The sequence below is a fragment of the Vanacampus margaritifer genome, chromosome 6 (assembly GCF_051991255.1).
Source record: "Vanacampus margaritifer isolate UIUO_Vmar chromosome 6, RoL_Vmar_1.0, whole genome shotgun sequence".
In the NCBI taxonomy this organism is placed as follows: Eukaryota; Metazoa; Chordata; class Actinopteri; order Syngnathiformes; family Syngnathidae; genus Vanacampus; species Vanacampus margaritifer.
The window spans coordinates 8150997-8169968 of NC_135437.1; the positions used below are offsets into that span (position 1 = coordinate 8150997).

Sequence of the window (18972 nt, forward strand, 5' to 3'; positions counted from 1 at the left end):
TTGTTCTCCAAAATGACCAAAAATACAGTGTAATGCTAAACGGTAAAAAATAAAAATAAAAAATACAATACAAAACCAACAAAAACAAAACAATGTGTTGTAAAAAAAAAATATATATATATATCTTTAAATAATCTGTAACATCTGCCATTTAATAGAGGTTATTTAAAAAATGCAAGAGTTACATCCACCCCACACCAAAAAAACACATTTTGGATCAAGTTACAGTTTAACATCAGAGCCCCTAGCATGTTAAAAACTATCTCATTAAATGAATTTATAAGTCCACAAATGGTTTGTATATCCTTTTTATTTAAGGATGCAAGAATTGTCTCACAGACTTGCCGTGTGGAGGCATACTGCCATCCACCCTCATTGCTCTTCCTTGAAGAATGCTTCACAACCTGTCAATAGTGTAGGATAGCTCAGAGGATGATGCTTTTACTGTGGAAGGTATTTTAAGCCTGGAAACCAGACTCATGGATGTTACCAGCGGATGCGTCTGGTTACTGTCGTATCAAGTGCATTTCTGGGATGAACTTGACCAAACAGACAGTGAAAAGATCAAAAACACACAGCCGTACATATAAAATGTATAATATTCTTATACAAGTCCATGAGCAAACAGTAGCGGTGGTTGGATATGGAGTAAATTCAACATGGCTATTCGAACAGAGACAGTACTGAATGCCGTAAATTGTTGCGCTCAAAACTTTAATGATTCGTGGTGTCATGAGTGGCTCTGTTTTGATATACAACTTCTTCTTCTTCTTTAAAAACAGACCTGTCAACTTACTTTTGTTCAAGAAAAAGGGTGTGGCTTAACAGGCTAGGAAGGTATAGTTTTTTCTTTGTATACCTTGGCAGTAAACGGTCAGAAACACCACATATTTTGCAGTCACCCTAAAAGGTCATACACCTTCTAACTTCCCGTTATTCCAGCCCAAGGCATCACTTCAGCAGCTCCTTGTCGATGTAGCAGCCTTGGTCATTTAGAACTCATTTCATCTGAACAATCCAAAGTAGCAAAAGTTAATAAAAGTGCTTGAAAATTAATGTTCATGTTTTTCTAAATCAATTCTAAATGTTTCTCCTGGTGAAAAAGCATTAATAGGACAGCAATGTGGAAAATCAACTTTTTGGAGCTTTTAGCCATGTTAAAATGCTAATTCCTCACCAAAAACATCACTGAAGTTTTCCTCCATTCGCCACTTCTATAAGAAATTCTAGGTCATGCTGCTCTCCAAGCACCAGCCCCTCCCAACCTGAGAAAATGAGCTGTTGTCACTGTTTGACGTCATTAGGAACGGATCCACCCCCACACCGCCTCTGCGGACTAAACACACGCCCACTTTCTCTGAGACCTCCATGGGCTAGTGACAAAAGTAGTCTTTATCAGTAAACATTTTGTCCAAATGAATTAAAAGCAATCAATTATACTTCACATTTGCAATACCAAAGTGCAATAACAATTGGCCGTCAGTTTTTGATTTTTTTCCCCCTCTTTCTTTCCTCTCTTTTCTTCCCTCTCCTCCCCTCATACTCCATGATTTCTTGCGGCAAGGAGGAGTTTTGTTTCAAATGTTTATTGACGAATTCATGGCTTGCGCGGCCAAATGCAGGGATCCAGCAGCCGGCTCGCCAACCACACGGGAAGAGGCGGGGTTTTACTGAACTGGGCATTTTACTTCTGCATTAGAAAAATAACCAGCAAAACACCTAATATTTCATTTAAAAAAATACGTAGCCATGGTGTCAAAGGTAAGATTAAATCATTATATGCCTACAGTAAACTGTAGAAGGGTTTAAAATACCGTGATGTAATCCCTTTAACATTGCATCGTCAAAGAGAACAAGCCATTTTCAACACTTAAGATTGGTCACTAATAAGTAAAAATGACACACACGTGTGGACTGACTAAAAGTTGCAAGGCTTCCAACTCGACGCCAGCGATATGCAAAAAAAAACACCGTAAAAATAAAAATAAAATGTTTCTTTAACTTAAATGTTACATGCAAAACCACAACACATCATGCATAAAATAGAATTGAATAAAAAACAAAGCAACATTATTAGAATTTTAAAACAGGCACTTTGAGATAATTAGTCCTCATTATAACGGGTGAAAATGGGCTAAGCACAGAGGGCATTGAGGGCAAAGTGGCACAAGTTAAACATGTTAATTGATGTGATAAGCAAGGGTGAGGCAGGCCAGGGAAGGGAAGGAAGCAGAGCGACAGCCAGGCAGACAGACAGGGCTGTGCGAGGAAAGCTTGTGTTTGCGTGACTAGGTGAAAAGGAAGAAGAGGGAGGGAATGGAGCGGGAGCCACAGCAATCCAAATAGTTGAAAATAATAAAATTCCTTACAGATAAGCAACATTTCCCTGTCGAGCCGGCTGCTCAACAGAGCCGCAGCTTCACGCAGACCGGAGATCAGCAACAGAAAGCATCGTGGCTGGACACCCACATCCTGCGCCCCTTCCCTACACCACCTTCCCAGCCAGATAAACACATCGGCAGGATGCTACAGTTATGTGTACAAACCTTTGCATTGTCGACTTTTACTGATCAACAAGTGAATGGCATTGTATTCTTGAGGAAATTGTTTACAAAGGGACCGAGAACTGCTGTCAGCCATACAACGGTTCAGAAAAGCAGAGAGATCCATTCTTCTGAATGGAAAACCCCTTTTCTTGTTTTTGAAGGGGGCCAGTTAAGGGGCTCAAAAGTCCATGTGTTCAATGTTGTTTAAAGGATAAAATGAGTCACCTTTGTTAACAAGACTTCTTGATTTTCAAGGTCAAGGGGAAGATTCTACTGTGGATAATAAGTTGGCCACTTATTGAATGTGGATTTTTCCAATTGAAAAACATTAACATCAGTCACATAAATGAAATGAAATTTAGTCAAACTAGGGGGGAGAAAAAGTAAATCTTTGCTGGCCCCACCAAACCCAAAAAGTGTTTTTGCAGCTGCACAATGCAATACAATTACTCTATTCTTTTTTTTCTTGTTATTTTATAGTGATATAATCCCCCACCAAGATATCTCTCAAGGCTTAATAAATTTTTTTAGGCAACAGACCATGAAATCTGCAATGATTGTACCTTAACAAGACATTTCAGATTTGCCAATGAATTAGTCTCATCCCCCAACCCTACACCACACACAAAACCCTAAGGATCTACTTTGAGGCAGCTAAAAGGCAATAACGTTGGATGCACGCAAGAATGGGTATTGTAGGAACGAGGCAAAACGTTGCCATCTAGTGTCAGTCAAAACATGTTCTCCCTCCTATTATAATTAACAAGGCAGTTTCACTTTGCCATTTTTCTGTTGTTTCTCATTCAAACATGATAGAAAGACACATCAAAATAGATATTTCCATTCTACAGGTCTTTTTGTGGTCCATGGTTGTCAGATGAGAATCTTTCTGAGCCATAAAATAACCTGTTTGGAGCTTCCAGTTTACGGACCTTCAGCCAGTGGCCAGTGACCTACACCCCCCCCCCCCCCAAAAAAAAACATGCAACTTAATCCGAGTCAAAACAAAACAAAACCTAAGGTGTTTGTGTGTGCATTTGCGATTAAGCACTGCAAATGTAATAGTTCATAAATTCAAATAAAGATTTTAGCTAATTTGTTCAGACTGAAGTTCATATTTGTAATTTACATGACTACATGACTTAGATGAGGTGTCAATGTGGAGAAAAATCAGCTGCCCACTTCATGACAATGTAGGACCACTTTGTGATAACACATTTGACCATCTGTGTGCATTGTCTCCCTTCTCTTGTGCAGTTTCCAAATGTTTGTATTGACTATTTTTGACCACCACAAGGTGGACATATAGTATTTATATGCGGATTGTATGAGCGTTAAAAGGTGAGATTTATTACAATGCTCGCTGCGAGCAATGAGGTCTGGTTTGGCACACATCTTGGTTTATCTTTGCTTGCTGTCATTAGGTGCAATACAACAGTCAAGCAATCAAAGTGGAAGTCAACCTTATACATTTCTTGACAATAACATGTTATATGTGACCTCACTATGGTAAACATGACATTCTGATTAATATTACATTTTTGGAACATGAGTTATTAAGCAAAATCCAGCTGTTTTTATCCATCTCAGGGGGCGGCCATTTTGCTTCCACTTGCTGTCGACTGAAGATGAGATCAATGTTGCTCAGGCAACAACCAATTAGAGATCACCTGTTTTCTGAAGCTGTGCTGTGATTGCTTGTTACCTGAGACCTGACAGCGTTTCCGTTATATTCATTCAGCAGCGGCGCTCCGACCCGCCTAATCCAACCCGCCACTCCTTCGAGCCAACAAAAAAAAAAAGAGAGCAAAAAAAAAAAAAAGCGCCTTTTGTGTGCACAAAGTTCCAGAGACGTTATCCTTCCAGCCAAGCAGCGGGGCAAATTTTGGTGTGCCAACGCGAGTTTCTGATTGGTGGCTGGGTTTCACACTTGTTCCTGGTTGGCTACTTCCTCGAGCCACTGTGAATGGCTGTGCCTGTCGTGTGTATATCAAAGATGTATGTACTTAAATGTGGAGATGAATCGAGAAAGTGAATAAAAAGAGAGATAAAATAAAATACCAGACCTACAGTGTGACCTTCTGTCTAGTGCAGTTCATTTCATCTACCCCGTTTGGACTCCACCTTTTTGGCGACGTGCATCGGGCGCTATACGCAGAGACGACCCGTACACCGGCCGCAAGACCGAGCAGGAACGGATAACAAAATACTGCCAGTATTTGCACTTTATAAAAAACAACATTGGTTTGGCCAAGGAATCTGGAAAATGACATTAGCGAAGACACATGCTTATGAGGCACAATTTAAACTACAAACTATTAGTTACGCGGTTGTACATTGAGGTGCGAGAGAATTTCACATCGGTGGAAGAAGCAAGAAAACGAACTTGGAGTTTGTCATCATTCCGGGAGTATTAACGAAGGAACTCCAAGTCTCCAACCAGTGGACATTGGCGGAAACTAGGCGTTCAAATTGAAGTTCCGAGCAGCGTTTGAGCGCTCGATGAGAGACGGCGAACACACTTTCACCAAACTGGGAGGCAGCGTCGGACAAGTACGTCACCGTATGTGAATGGATTGTGGACGCCTGGACGAACGTGTCTGCTGCCACTGTTGTTCGAGCTTTCACGAAAGCCGGCATCATTGCGAGACTGACTCCAATGATGACGAGGCGGAACCTGACATGTTTGATGGAAAAATTGCTCAGCTGTACAGACTATGAGGACTTTGATGGATTTGTGGATGAAGACTGGTCAAAAAATAGTACATTGTTAAATTGTTGAATAAAGTACAGCCAAACTCACTTTTTTTGCTCCTGTTGTGTTGCTCCTGCATGCATGCTACTGTATGTTTTAGCATGCAAAGTACCGTTTTAGTAACCACTTTATGTATGGGTTACATTAAAGACCCGCCCCCCGCCATCGACCGGTGGTTAAGTGTTCAGTTTAATGTTCGGTTAAGTGTTCGTTGGTATTCCGGGCTACATGAAACCACCAATTACTACGTTAACGCCGGACATCTTACAAATCCAGCGCAAACCTCACAAGTCAGATTGATAATTGTGATTCACTCAAGGGAGTTCTTCACATTATCAATCTGGAACTTCACTCGGCAGATCCGTTTGGGAAAAGAGGAATTTGCTGTACAATAATTCGAGCTGATTGGACGATGTGGCATCTTGTGCACGTTTGTTTTGACCAATCACGGCAACACATGAAAATGTCATATTTGTTTTCGTCGTAGGGAAAATAAATAAGCACGAACATCGTTACTAGCTAAAAATGCATGAAGGGACTCTCACTGTTCAACATACACAAGGAAACGGTGAGTAATTCTGCAATTACAGAATTAATTGCAGCGTGCGTCCATGTTAGGTTTGTTTGTTTCCTCCGGCGTCAGCGCTTCTTGGTTTCGGCGCAGCTTGATGCCCCGCTCTAATCAACGCCTGTTTGGTCAGACCTAAAAAAGGTTGGTTGTGAACGTATCAGTGGGAGCAGTACAAGATGGATTCTCATAGTATTTGAGAACAAATACTGCGAGAATTCAGCTTGCTGGCGAGGTTAGTCGAGCGCCACTGTTGACAAAATTCTTAACGGAAACACTGCCTGACCAATACTGATGTCATCTTCAGTTGACAGGAAGTGGCAAAATGTCCACCCCCTGACATGGATAAAAACGGTTTTATTTTGCTGCTTAACTCATATTCCACTAGCACAATATTAACCATAATACCATATTTAGACTAGTGGGGCTACATAGAACATATCGTCCCCAAAAATATTTTGGGTTGACTTCCCGTTTAACTGATGCGAATTTCAGTTACAAGCATCTCACGGGTGCCGGGATGTGCCATGCACCGCCCAACACATGGTTCCTCCCCTCTTGACCTCTTAAAATGTCAGTTAAAGTTTGGTTAGAGAAGAGACTTTTAATTGCCCATATATATAAATGTGAAATTACCCATGGTCATGTGAACATGCGGCTACAAAGCATTGGTGCACATATTAAATCTTAAATTGGACTGCTTAGGTGGTGATCTATTTATTACTCAACAACAATTTATCCCCAAAATAGTAAGCCCCAAACAATAAAGGCAGTTGCTCAAATGATTTCTGGCCAATTTTGTCTGTAAATTAAAGATTCAACATACAATTGTACTTGAAAATTGACTTACCTTTGGGGTATGTAAACATGTATGTACAAAAGCTACACATCGCTTAATGACACAAAAATTGTATGAATTGTCACCAAAATGCACACGCACATCTCCACTCATGTCAACTTCAACCCCTGAAAATATCAAAACAATTGCCAGAGTGTTTGGGATTTTATGGGGATGATGCCTTTTTCTCACCATTACAGTAAACTTTCAAGCACAACTGTATGTTTGCTAATGTATCCCCACTGTGACTGTCCTTCAATGCCAGTTTCTAACCCTTATGCATTTTATTTTCTAAAGAGGGCAGGGTGCTGCTCAGTCTTTTTACTGACCTTTCGATGTGCAATTACTAAATGAGATTCAGTTAAAACTTAACATAGAACTAACTTAAAACACACCATGCTTTACTCAATTCATCGTCACCAATGGCATCAACAACTTCACTACCCAACTTTAAAAAGTCCCTAGATGGCCCGAAAAAGCAAAATACTCCATTATTCCATTTTTTTTTTAGCATGTCTCTCCAAATAATGTATTTTATGCAGCTTTAAAAAAATAAAAAATAAAATAAAAACTGACGTTAGATCAATTTCACGCAACTGCTGAGGCTGTCCACTATTATAGTGGAAAATCGACCACCACAAACTGAGAGGCAAGATGAGCCAAGTACAGCTGTGGCAATGTACATACAGTGCAGTGTAAAAGAGGGTTCAGTGCTGAGAGGTATCCGCCCCCCATGGTGAACAAGACAGGAGTCAACGAGCTAATGTTCTCCAAACAACACACAGACAGGGAAGATGTTGACGTTTCTTCTTACCAGTTGAACATATGCTACTTTATAGTCAGGCTGCTTCACCCTCTGGTTAAGGTGATTCCTCTTCTTGTTGGAACCTGGCAAATAAAGAACAGCTGATATTACTTACAAGTGTAATCATCACAGAATGCAAAGATGAATTGTGAGACAGTTAGTACATGTACATGACATAAGAAAAATCTCATCACTGCATTAGGCCAACTGAAACCGAACTTTTAAAATACATTAAAGAAAACTGAACTGCAAGCAAGATTTCTATTATTCAGACTAACAGAACCTGATTATTTGATCTTACTTGCATGCATGCTATAGAAAACACATAGAAAAGGTCCCTATGAAAGAATTTGTATTTCTAGAAACAAATAGGGCTGGGTTTAAAAAAATCTATTGATATCAGATCAGTTTTCCTGTTCAAGCTCAATATCGATTCATAAAACCATGCATCGATTATTTTAATATCTCTTTTTTCCCATAAATGTATTAAAAAATTTAAAAGGCCTTTTTTTATCTGACCGTTTTCTTGAAATTTACTGTTCACATGAATTTAAAATTATTTTCTTACATTTATGAAACACCTGACTTTGTGAAGATTTTGGAGGTTCCACCTGTCCCGGCGATATGCAACTTAGGTAAGGTATTATGAGACTTCGGGGGTTTCCATAATGTTAGGGGTGTTTGACAAATGTTAAAATACTGATATGATACATTACAAAACAGCTCCTGTCCCTAACACAAAACAACAACAAATAATAAAAGGGCAGAGCGTGGAATGAAGACAAGGAAAGGATTACTTAATCTCCTCCTGATTAATGTTTATTATTTTAAGGCACAATAAATGTGGTTACATTTGTGGTAGTCCATATGAAACCACAGAATCCTTACTTTAACTGAAATATGAGTAATTATAAAATAAATAGTAATCAAGACCATCTGATGTCAATAAAGACTGAAACATCTGAGACATCGCCAATTGCTGTTTTTCTGCCTATTTTAGATACTTTGCCAAAAATTTACTGCAGTTGCAATCTTCTGCTACATGTGGCAACTGTTCGCAGCACACTTAAGCGATTATGCACTGCACATATACCTGTGCAACGGAAAACAGTAACCCTGAATTAGGTTTTGAGCTCCACATACTGGACAGCATTATTTTGTAGTGAACCGCAAAAACAGGCCACAATTGTCAAGGAAGAAGCGGATTGCCTAAAAGAGAAGAGAGACTGTTGGCAATGACTGACTGCACACATGCATTTTGGAGACAGTGACTTTGCTTTCTAGACAAAGTATACATGAAATTATAAATATATTTAAGAGAGCTGAACGAATTGTCGTTTTGGTGATCAAAATCGTGATGTCAGACAATGCGGTTTTGTTAACATCAAAGCTGCAATTTTTTTTTTTTTTAAGCGGTCCAACACCCTCAAGATCACCAATCATAAGTGGCATGCTACTTGTGGACAAGTCACAGTAACCAGTCAGCTCCGAGCCACCTATAAAAAGTATCGCATCCACATCACATTGTCATCCACTCTGTCCATTCTTTCCAGGCTGCTCGTGAACGTACTAAGCTAACTTCCGCTGCACCATTGTGGACGGCAGCATCGGGCTGCGTGCTGCAGATCTTCAACTCTAAGCAACTAATCTTCCTCTCCGTGGCAGCAAAAAGGCAATTGGTTGGTAGAATCCAAATGTGTCAGCCAATCACAAACCACAGTACTTACAGGACAAGCACACTGTCTCTTAACCAAACTCTTATCCTACCGCGCATGTCCTCTTTGGAACATTTTCAACTTCCCCTGTAACAGCAACACATGGCAACAAAATACAGCCAAACCAGAACACCCGACATCTATGCAAGTATAAATGAATCAAAAATAAGTAAAAGCGAAAAAGAAGTGTATATGTAATTGTTATTTGGGTAATTGTGAATGGTAAATGGACTTAGTCAAGCAAATTGTGACAAGCACTCAAAGAGACATTATTATCAAGCTATCTACCACTCTTACCGGAATAACAAGACAATGTGTTGATTAATTTTCTGGTCAAGCACAGTTTGCATCAAGGTGGAAAAACTTCTTAACTAAGGAATGCTGGTTAACCACTTCCCCAGCTAGAGATGATAATGACATTGTGTTCTTTCTTGTCAGATCTCACCAAGTGGAGGGAGGACAGGGGACTTGGGGAGTGAAAGTGGTGCATGTGCATGTGTGTGCGTCTGTGTAGCAAGGCGGGGAGCAGAGTTGTCAGATGAGCAGTCTTGCATCATATACATAAATCAATTGCCATTTCTTTCATAAACTTAGCACAGTACGCAGAGGAGGAAGAGAGTTTAAGAGTAACTCATCTACCAATATGTATGACAGGCCAATGGCCAGGTCATCAAAAATTCGTTAAATCTTTTTTGACAACTTGCTTTTGGTCAGGTCAAGAGGCGGTTGTTGTCAATGATGTTGCCATGGGAACAGTTATATATTATAACATGAAAAAACAAACATTCCACTGTGGTCATTTGAGTGCATGTGTGTGTGTGTGTGTCTGGTACATGTAGCTAGGAATCATGAGAATGGCAGCCCACGGCTCAGGGAAAGCCGTAAGCAAAGTTGTAAAATGCTAATACCCTCCCTCCCCAAGCCAACTGGAGGTCCCTGTGTGAGTGGGAGACAGAGGTAAGATGTGTGTGGCTCTATGCGTGTTTGCGGTTGCTGAGAAAATCCGCAGGGAAATATGACTACCTTTCTAAGACACTGACCTGTCTCTCCATAAACAATAAAATAACAACCCAGTGGATCCAAAGACGCACGCAAGCATGTTGGAAAAACATTTCAACTACAGGTAATCCTTTCCAAACATATACAGAAACACAGGCAACGCTTTCATAGAACACTCACAAATGCAACCACTCCCACTTTCTCCCACTTAGAGATTGCGGTTTGGCAGCCAGATATCACATTACAAATCCCAGACCAGAGGGGTATCCATGGCAACTCCTTCCAAAATACCCCTGCTACCCATGGAGGAAAGAAAGGGTCGTTTGCGCCCCTCACTCTTTTTTGCTTTTTCCTGTCTTTCTGCTGCCAATGGAGTGGAACTCTCAATACAGACAGTGATACCTTCTCTGACGCACTACAAGGATCACAGATGCCCCGAAAGACCCCTTTCTTCTCTTGCCGCCTGTGCCAATGCACCAGTCCTTGTTTTCACCTACACACCTCCCAAGGGGCTCTCCTTTTTGCCTAGCTTTAATGGCACCACCCTAGTAAACAGTGTTGATAAGTCTTTCACAATGTATGCTATAGTAGGGCAGTGTTTCCCACACCATGTTAAAACTTGGGCGGGCCACCCAAGTAAATTGGCCACCACCCAAGCAGTTTTCAAGAATATTTACTAAACATATATTTTAAAAGAAAAAAATGTGTCGCGACAGGATATACCGCATGTAACGTTAGTTCGCCGTCACTCACTTGTGGATCGTGAGGCTAGAGGAGACGTAGTAACAGGACTGAGACACACCTCCCGTCTAACCCGCCTCCCATCCCCACCGCCGGAGTCCACCCACCCAAATAGATTTTAAATCTGTGGGAAACACTGTGATAAAATGGATATTATTCCCTGTTATTATAGTTCTAGGTTGGATAAACATTTTTTTCCATTAGTACCGGAAATGTAAAAGCATATTGTTATACTGTTTACGTAAACACATTTGAATTACTTTGTTCTGTCTTCCGTACTACCATACCAAATGACCTTATAATTCTCAAAAAGACATGGAATAGCTCATGAAACAGTTTTCTAGCATCCAGCGACTGCATTGATTCATTGATTGATTCATTAATTCATATTATCTGGCTTCGGAGCTGAACAGCCCTCTCAGAGTAACAAATGATCTGCTTTTAACAGCTGATACTCATCTTGTTGGATCTCAGTGCTGCCTTGGATACGGTTGACCACATTATTTTAATTGATCATCTTAACACTGGGATACTGCACTAAGTTAGTTTCATTCTTATCTTTTACAGCCAACATTTGCGGTCATCAGAGACTAATACTGTTTAGGCATTTCCAGCCTTGCCTGTAGTGTATCGCAAGGATTGGTTTTAGGCCCAAACTTATTTTCCATTTATACTGCCTTTTGGCCAAATTATTGAGAGCCATAACATGTTCTTCTACTGCTATGCAGATGGCATACACATATACCTTTCCCTGAGACCAGAGGACCCTCGAAGCCTAGCTGCTGTAAAAGAGTGCCTTTCTGACATTAGTTGCTGGATGGCTCACAACTTTCTCAAACTCAATAATTCCAAATCTAAAATTGTGTGTTAGTGCACTCATCACCTGTTCAGACGTGAGTTTGACCAGCAGATTTGATGATCAAACCAATCAATAGTAGTGGTGTTTCTATGGATTATTTCTCTGCAATTTTTAAAGGGAATAACAAGAAAAATATATGTATATAATATAACAAGGGCAGCACGGTGGCTGACTGGTTAGCACGTCCGCCTCCCAGTGCAGAGGACGTGAGATCGAGTCCGGGCTTCGGCCTTCCTGGGTGGAGTTTGCATGTTCTCCCCGTGCTTGCGTGGGTTTTCACCGGGTACTCCGGTTTCCTCCCACATTCCAAAAACATGCATGGCAGGTTAATTGAACACTCCAAATTGTCCCTAGGTGTGAATGTGAATGTGAGTGTGGTTGTTCGTCTCTGTGTGCCCTGCGATTGGCTGGCATCCAGTTCAGGGTGTACCCCGCCTACTGCCCGAAGCCAGCTGGGATAGGCTCCAGCACCCCCGCGACCCTTGTGAGGAAAAAGCGGCCAAGAAAATGGATGGATGGATGGATAATATAACAATATATGATAGAAAGAGTAAGCATTCTTTTTTATTTTTGTGGGGAAAAAATCATTGAAATCGATAATATACATACAGAGCTATTTCAAGTTAAAAAATCATGCGGTACCTAATTTTAAGCGCACAAGTTCTGCTATGTCTTGTATTCAATATTAGACTAGACCTTCCATTCTCCCAATCATCTTTAATACTGTAAACAAATATAGTATACACACGCAAACATCCAGTATAAACCATCAGTAACGTGTGTGATGTGAATCCATCTGTGTTTAATTTAAATACAGGACATGGCTTGGAAAGGCTGACAAAGTATATCATAGTAAAAAAACAACAATCCATGGGGTTAAAGGGACTGCCTGGAAGGACTCAGAGACAGTATTGTGGCAAGGCACAGAACCGGGCAAGGTTACAAATAATTTTCCGCTGTACTTACTCATGCTCCTAAGAGCACAGTGGCCTCTATAATTTTTAAATGGCAGAACTTTGGAACAACGAGGACCAATTCTAGAGGTGGCTGCGTGGCCAACCTGAGCAATCTAGGTAGAAGAGCCTTTGTAAGAAGGGTGACCAAGAAACCCTGCCTGAGCCCAAGCAATTCTCTGAAAAGATGGGAGTAAATGTCAGAAGGACAACCACACAATCTTAGAAAGGGGAGTCAGTTCCTTACAGAATATTGCCTAGATTTGTCAGGGTTCGACATTAATGGTGACTCGATGGCCCGGGCCTTTATACTGCTGTGTCGGTGCACCACCAACCTTCAGACGGTACAAATTTCTAAATCGTGGATTACAGAAATGGCCAAAAGTGCATTTTCAGTTTCAGACCGAAATACTTTCATTACTGAAACAAGCCAACAAGAACAGTATGTTACAAATTTACAATTACACAAAGAAAAAACGTGACAGGCACACACTTCACTGAATAAAGAGGTTGAATTGGGGTTTGTCTCATGTTGCTAGCTTTGGCTAGCCCAATGGGTGTAACCAGGTTTCTAAATTAAAAATGTTTAATCACCAGACAGAATGGCTGATGACTCTCTAAACTAACCAGCCATTTTTTTGGCAATAGACATCGCATTTTATTGCTTAACTCACTCATGACACTGAAGCTCAGAGCGTGCTGTACAAGCTTGAAGTAGGGGGTAGCACCAAGCTCGTCCGACACGGCCTCGTTAACTTATACATGTCATGCCATCTTCTTTGCACAATATCATCTTATTGTGCTGTAATTGTTGCACTGAGGCTTCATTTAGTTTAACAAAGTTAGTTATACTTGTGATCGACCGGCACCAGGTGCACCTTGTCTGCGCACTTCTTTGTTGGTCCGAGAGAATAGCAATTATAGTCTTCGTTCCAATCGATCATCAAGGCTCGATACCAAAGTATATCTTATCTGACAATACCATTTCCTTATTGATCAACGGCCAAAATGGCAGCTAAGTTGTGAACAACACGGGTGTTTATTTAGAACCCTTCGTAACCCCGAATAAATTCAGACCAGCAAAGTGACACTTCATCGCCAGATGAATATGTCCGGGGCTGGGGGAAAAAGTCAGTTGGGTCGACCACAAAAATTGGTCGACGGCAAAATGCGTGCATTGAAGCTATTTTAATAATTTGGAAAAACATATTTGCTGCACCTGGAAATTGCCGGAAACAAAATATTTTGTGTTTCCGCACTGATTTTTTGTTGGCGGGCTCCGACCGGTATTCACCACTACTAACTAAGATGCTTCTTAGGGTTTGTTTGTGGTCTCTTTAGACTGAAAAGGGAGAAAATTAGCATCGCTACATGTCTTATCTTGTTTGTAACAAAACAATCCACATCAAAAGCGCTAAATAAATAAAAGAGTTCTAATAAATTTATTGGAGCCAACACACGTAAAATGGTGGCCCTACGTGTGTCAGCAACAGGAAGGCAGTATCTACTATAGCATAGAGCAAGACTCACTTCTGCCGACACGGCGGTGACTTTTTTTTTTTTTCAGTCATCCAGCATTTGCCATATTTTGAGTTACTGAGTGTTGATTTGGGGGTTATTTGAATCCTCAAAAATATTTCAGCGAGTCAAACTGATTGACTCCAGGCTGAGTTACCTTATACATCCGGGCTCTTTTCTCTTGCAAGGCAGCTGCGTTTTCCCTTGGATTTTAAAGACAACTCTGGGTCTGGATTATTCGGTTTCATAAGGTAAGGATGAATTCATACAGTTCTTGAATTATTTTGTTCATGAGTTGATGTAGAAAAAGCGTGTGAGACATAAAACTAAAAGTTTCCGGATTTTCATTAGTAGTGTGATTTACGTGCGCCTTATAGTCCAAAAATTACTGTACATACATATATGTTTATAAATTATATATACTATTACTTTTTATATGTACATATTTGAATTTTTGTTTACATACACAATGTACCTGACATTACTACAGCTGTAATCCGAGTTCCGAGTCTTCAAATATAAACATTTAGTACAGTTTTAGTTTCCCATCACTGTCCAAATCAAACTATCACTCATTACAAAAAGGCCTTGTTCACACTGCCAACCAAAATCCAATTTTTAGGATTGAAACTGGATGGCTTTTTCATAGTCTGAACAGTCACAAACCACATGAAATAAGATTTTGCGAGATGGATTGAAACCACATTCGACAGGTTTTTCATATCCGCTTTGGATAGGATGTGTCTCAGTCTGAACAACTCCAAACACACAGATCGGTTTTGACTGTCCGTGACGTCACTTTATGCGACGCAAGACCCAATGGCGCCAGACCAGAGAGCGCTGTCAGCTGGCTGTCAGTACCCAATCAGTTCCACCTGCCCAACTGGTTCTTCGCATGTGCAAACGGAAATATAGTGAGTGTATGTTCTACGGCGAATGGATGGATGGATGGATGGATGGATGGATGGATGGATGGATGGATGGATGGATGGATGGATGGATGGATGGATGGATGGCATTTAATTTTGAAGTATGCACATTTCAAAAACTAAATGTTAACCATATGCAATATTTGTAGACTAAAATAATTCCAAACATATCACTTATCTTTTTAACAGACATAATCAATAAGTACCTACTTAATTAGATATTCTTGAAAGTTAAAACAGTGCTAATTTCTAGTCAGTAAATCTCTGGGATATATTAGATTTAAATCAAGTGGAAGGACACTCACCAAACTGTATCCTGGTGCGGACTTCTCCCACTGGAACATTGTATATCTTCTCCAGGTAGTTTCTGACGTCATACTTTGTCATTCTGACCACACATGCCAGTCCAACAAAAGGGAGAAAAAAAACACAGGTAGATTCCAGATGAGAGAAGAAAAAAAAAGTTATACAAGGAATTTTTAGCAGTGTTTAGAGGTTTATATTTAAGTAAATGAGGCCTAGTGACTTACACTTCCTTAAAATCTAGAACTGAAAAGAAAGCACAACAACAAAAACACTCTATAATTCAGAATTTATCCCTTTGTGGCATAAAAAGCCAAGAGAATAGAAATTTGAGTGTCAGTCTTCACCCAATTAGCTCTCTGTGTGTATTGATCGAGCACAATGAAATCCTATACAGGAAGCAGGCCTGGCACCAGCCAATCTGCTGGTCCATTCAAGCTCCCGCTAGCCCACTGGGCAACATTTGAAACGTACTGCTTTGAAGCAGAGGAAGAAAGGCTTTTAACTGCTAATCAATTTTAGCAAATTTGATTAGCCTGGTAGAAAGCACTTCCCAAATGCGTCTGACAAAGTGCTTTATAGTGACGCTGTGGTCTAACATAAGTACCTCGGATATGGCGTCTTCTATCACATTACACGCTTCTTTGATTGAGTGGGATGATGTGTATGCCTGAATTTCACAAGTATACAACACAATATCTTAAAATGTTGGAACAATATTAGGTAAGGCAAAAAAAAACATTAATTCTGTGAACAGAACACAAAGACTCCTTCAAACTCAGTATGAGGTAATGTGTGTTCCATTCTAGACAAGGATCTGCCTTTTCCACTGTAATGGCATACTGTACATGCTGGCAAAGATGACTTATTTTTATCAAGAGGTGGATAAACTGCTCTGAATTGGAGAACAACTAAGACATATTATGGCTATATTATGGCCGACAATTAAAATGGACTACTGTATATGGCATTCCACTGAAGTGTCTTTTGTACATCAATTTGAAAAAAATGTTAACAAGAAGGTATGTATATCGACACTTGTATCACATTGTGGCTTTTTATAGAACCGTACGTACGTAATTGTGGGTAAGGTTTTTCTAGAATAGTACAATAAATGTTGCCACGTCGTGTTTGTATCTTATTGTTTTTTTGAGTGTATGGCTTGTTTGTAGTTTACAGTCTGTGTGACTAGCTGAATAATGAACATTACCCTAAGGTCAGTTTGTTTTGTGATGAGGGACATACACTGCATTACAGTGTCGCTCTGTCTCTGTGTGTGTGTGGGGGGGGGGGGATTCTCAGCTTTTATATACATTTGAACAAACAGTAGCACATCCAAAATTATTCATACTTTTCTCCTCAAAAATTTATAGAAAAACCTTTATTGACTATTACAGCAAAAATAACGCATCCTTTATTTGCTGATCAGCTTTTTGCATGACTCAGCTGATATTTTTACCCATTCATCTTTAGCAATGAGCTCTTCTTGTCGTCACCCTGATCTTTAGTTCCCTCCACAGATTTTCAACTGAATTCAAGTCTGGACTTTTTGGACCAAAGAAAACGTTAATATTTTTGTCCGTGAACCATTTCTTAACCACTTTTGCTGTGTGTTATGGGATTTTGTCAAACTAAAATGTCCACATATTCAAAATTTGCCGGGGTATGAATAATTTCAGGCCTCACTGTTAAGTGCCTGCGTTTAGTCAGGTGTTCCTTTTTTTCACAAATCCAAGGTGGCAACGCCATTAAAAAAAAAAAAAGACAAAAAAAATTGATTATCTAAAAAAATAAGAAAACTAGTTGGTTATTTATTATTACGTGCAAATGTGTTTTTTGTCTTCTGTATTTATAACTGTTCTTTAACCAATTAAGAATATATATTTCTATCCAAATACCCGATTATTCGCAAGAATTTTCAGTAGGATATCTGAATATAGTGAATACCAAAATATTTGACAGCTGCAGCCCTAATAATATTAACTTTTAGTTAGTTTTGTGGCATGCACACGAGTTCCTTCACAACGTCCCCCTATTAAATCTAGCAAGCCTGCACACCGCAAGCCACAATAAATGTTGTTATCCAAAGTAAATTTATTCTTTCATTGTTTTTTTTTTAATCCATTTAGCTTCTATAAAGGACTACGTAAACCAGTAAGGAAATTATTTAGTTAAAAAAAACCATCTAATTCTATACCGTGATACATACCGTTACCGTGAAGGGATGCAGTTTATACTGTGATATGAATTTTGGGCCATATTGCCCAGCCCTGGGGTCAACATAGAAGCGCGCTTGCAGACGATCCATGCTAGTACTGCTTGTTTTTGTTCTTGTTTAAAAACATGCAGAGTAAACACCTTCGCTATGGAACTTGCAGAAACGACTCCAGACACTATGACCGTCCACATATGAAGGATGATTTTTTTTTAATTTGTTTCCCAAAGCCAAAATCTCAGAGGGATAAATATGTGAATGGGGGCCAACTTGTGCGGACGTCCAAAAGCGAGGTGAAGCCTTTCACATTCATATGTAGTAAACATTTTGTTGGGGGCTATGCATGCTCCTACAGATGACAATCCTGATCCCTTGCCGGCCACTGCCTGTCCCGAAGAGTTAAGCCATTTTCTTATTTTTTTTGTTTGGCGTTTGGCACTACCCTGACTGCCGAATGACAATAATGAATAATGAGGAAAAATGCAAAAAAATGGCTTTGCCACTGTTGGTCGGACCTGTCTTGCCTGATTTCTTTTTTGCCTTTCATATAAATTGTGGCATGGTGGCAAAGGATAGCTTGGTTGAAACTGGAAACTGCAAACTCAGTTGCGTAGGATGATGTTATGAAAGAAAGGGGAAAAAAATTACCTCTGGACGAGGTTGCCTCTTTTTACCGTCTTTTTCAGACATCTACACTCAAACCACTTCTTTAATTAAACATTAGTATGGTGTTCAATGTCTATACCAGTGAATTTGGCACCGGGGACATCATTCTTGGACATAATTAGTAGGTTTAACTAGGTAGACATCTCGCTCGTAGACTGTTTACATGCGTCTAGCATGACTGACCTGCCAAGTTTGACCCCCACATTGAATATTAATTAAGTGTGGTGACGTGTATTGTGCGGCACGCTATTGTTGAACACGGAATAGTCAGCCAAACAGAGCTCTACAAGGCACAATGGGCAAGGTTGCCCCCACAAAATGGGCTAATTTGAGCAAGATAAGAAATATGGTGTGTAAAATGTGTTATAATTGTTGATCCTTGCGGTGTTTTCACGCAAGTACGGTATGTCACAAACAAGTTATTGAGAGTGAGACACTTGGGAAGTGTTTTATATTGTGTAAAATGGTTATGTAGCTCTTATATCGAATATCAGGTAGGGCTCATTGATTAAATACAGAGAGAAGCTAGACAAACGTGCTGCCTTTGTTTCGGCCCATGTGA

The 18972-nt window shown here is 40.0% G+C and overlaps 1 protein-coding gene across 1 annotated transcript in view; it reads right to left on the reverse strand.

Moving 5' to 3' along the window:
• mrpl23 (mitochondrial ribosomal protein L23) overlaps window positions 1–18972 on the reverse strand; it is a 48398-nt gene that overhangs the window by 15955 nt on the left and 13471 nt on the right. The window contains exons 3-4 of the mRNA XM_077569584.1: window positions 15532–15614; window positions 7522–7595 (exon numbers count right to left, since the gene is read on the reverse strand). Coding sequence (XP_077425710.1) covers window positions 7522–7595; window positions 15532–15614 — 157 coding nt within the window. The remainder of the gene's footprint in view (window positions 1–7521; window positions 7596–15531; window positions 15615–18972) is intronic.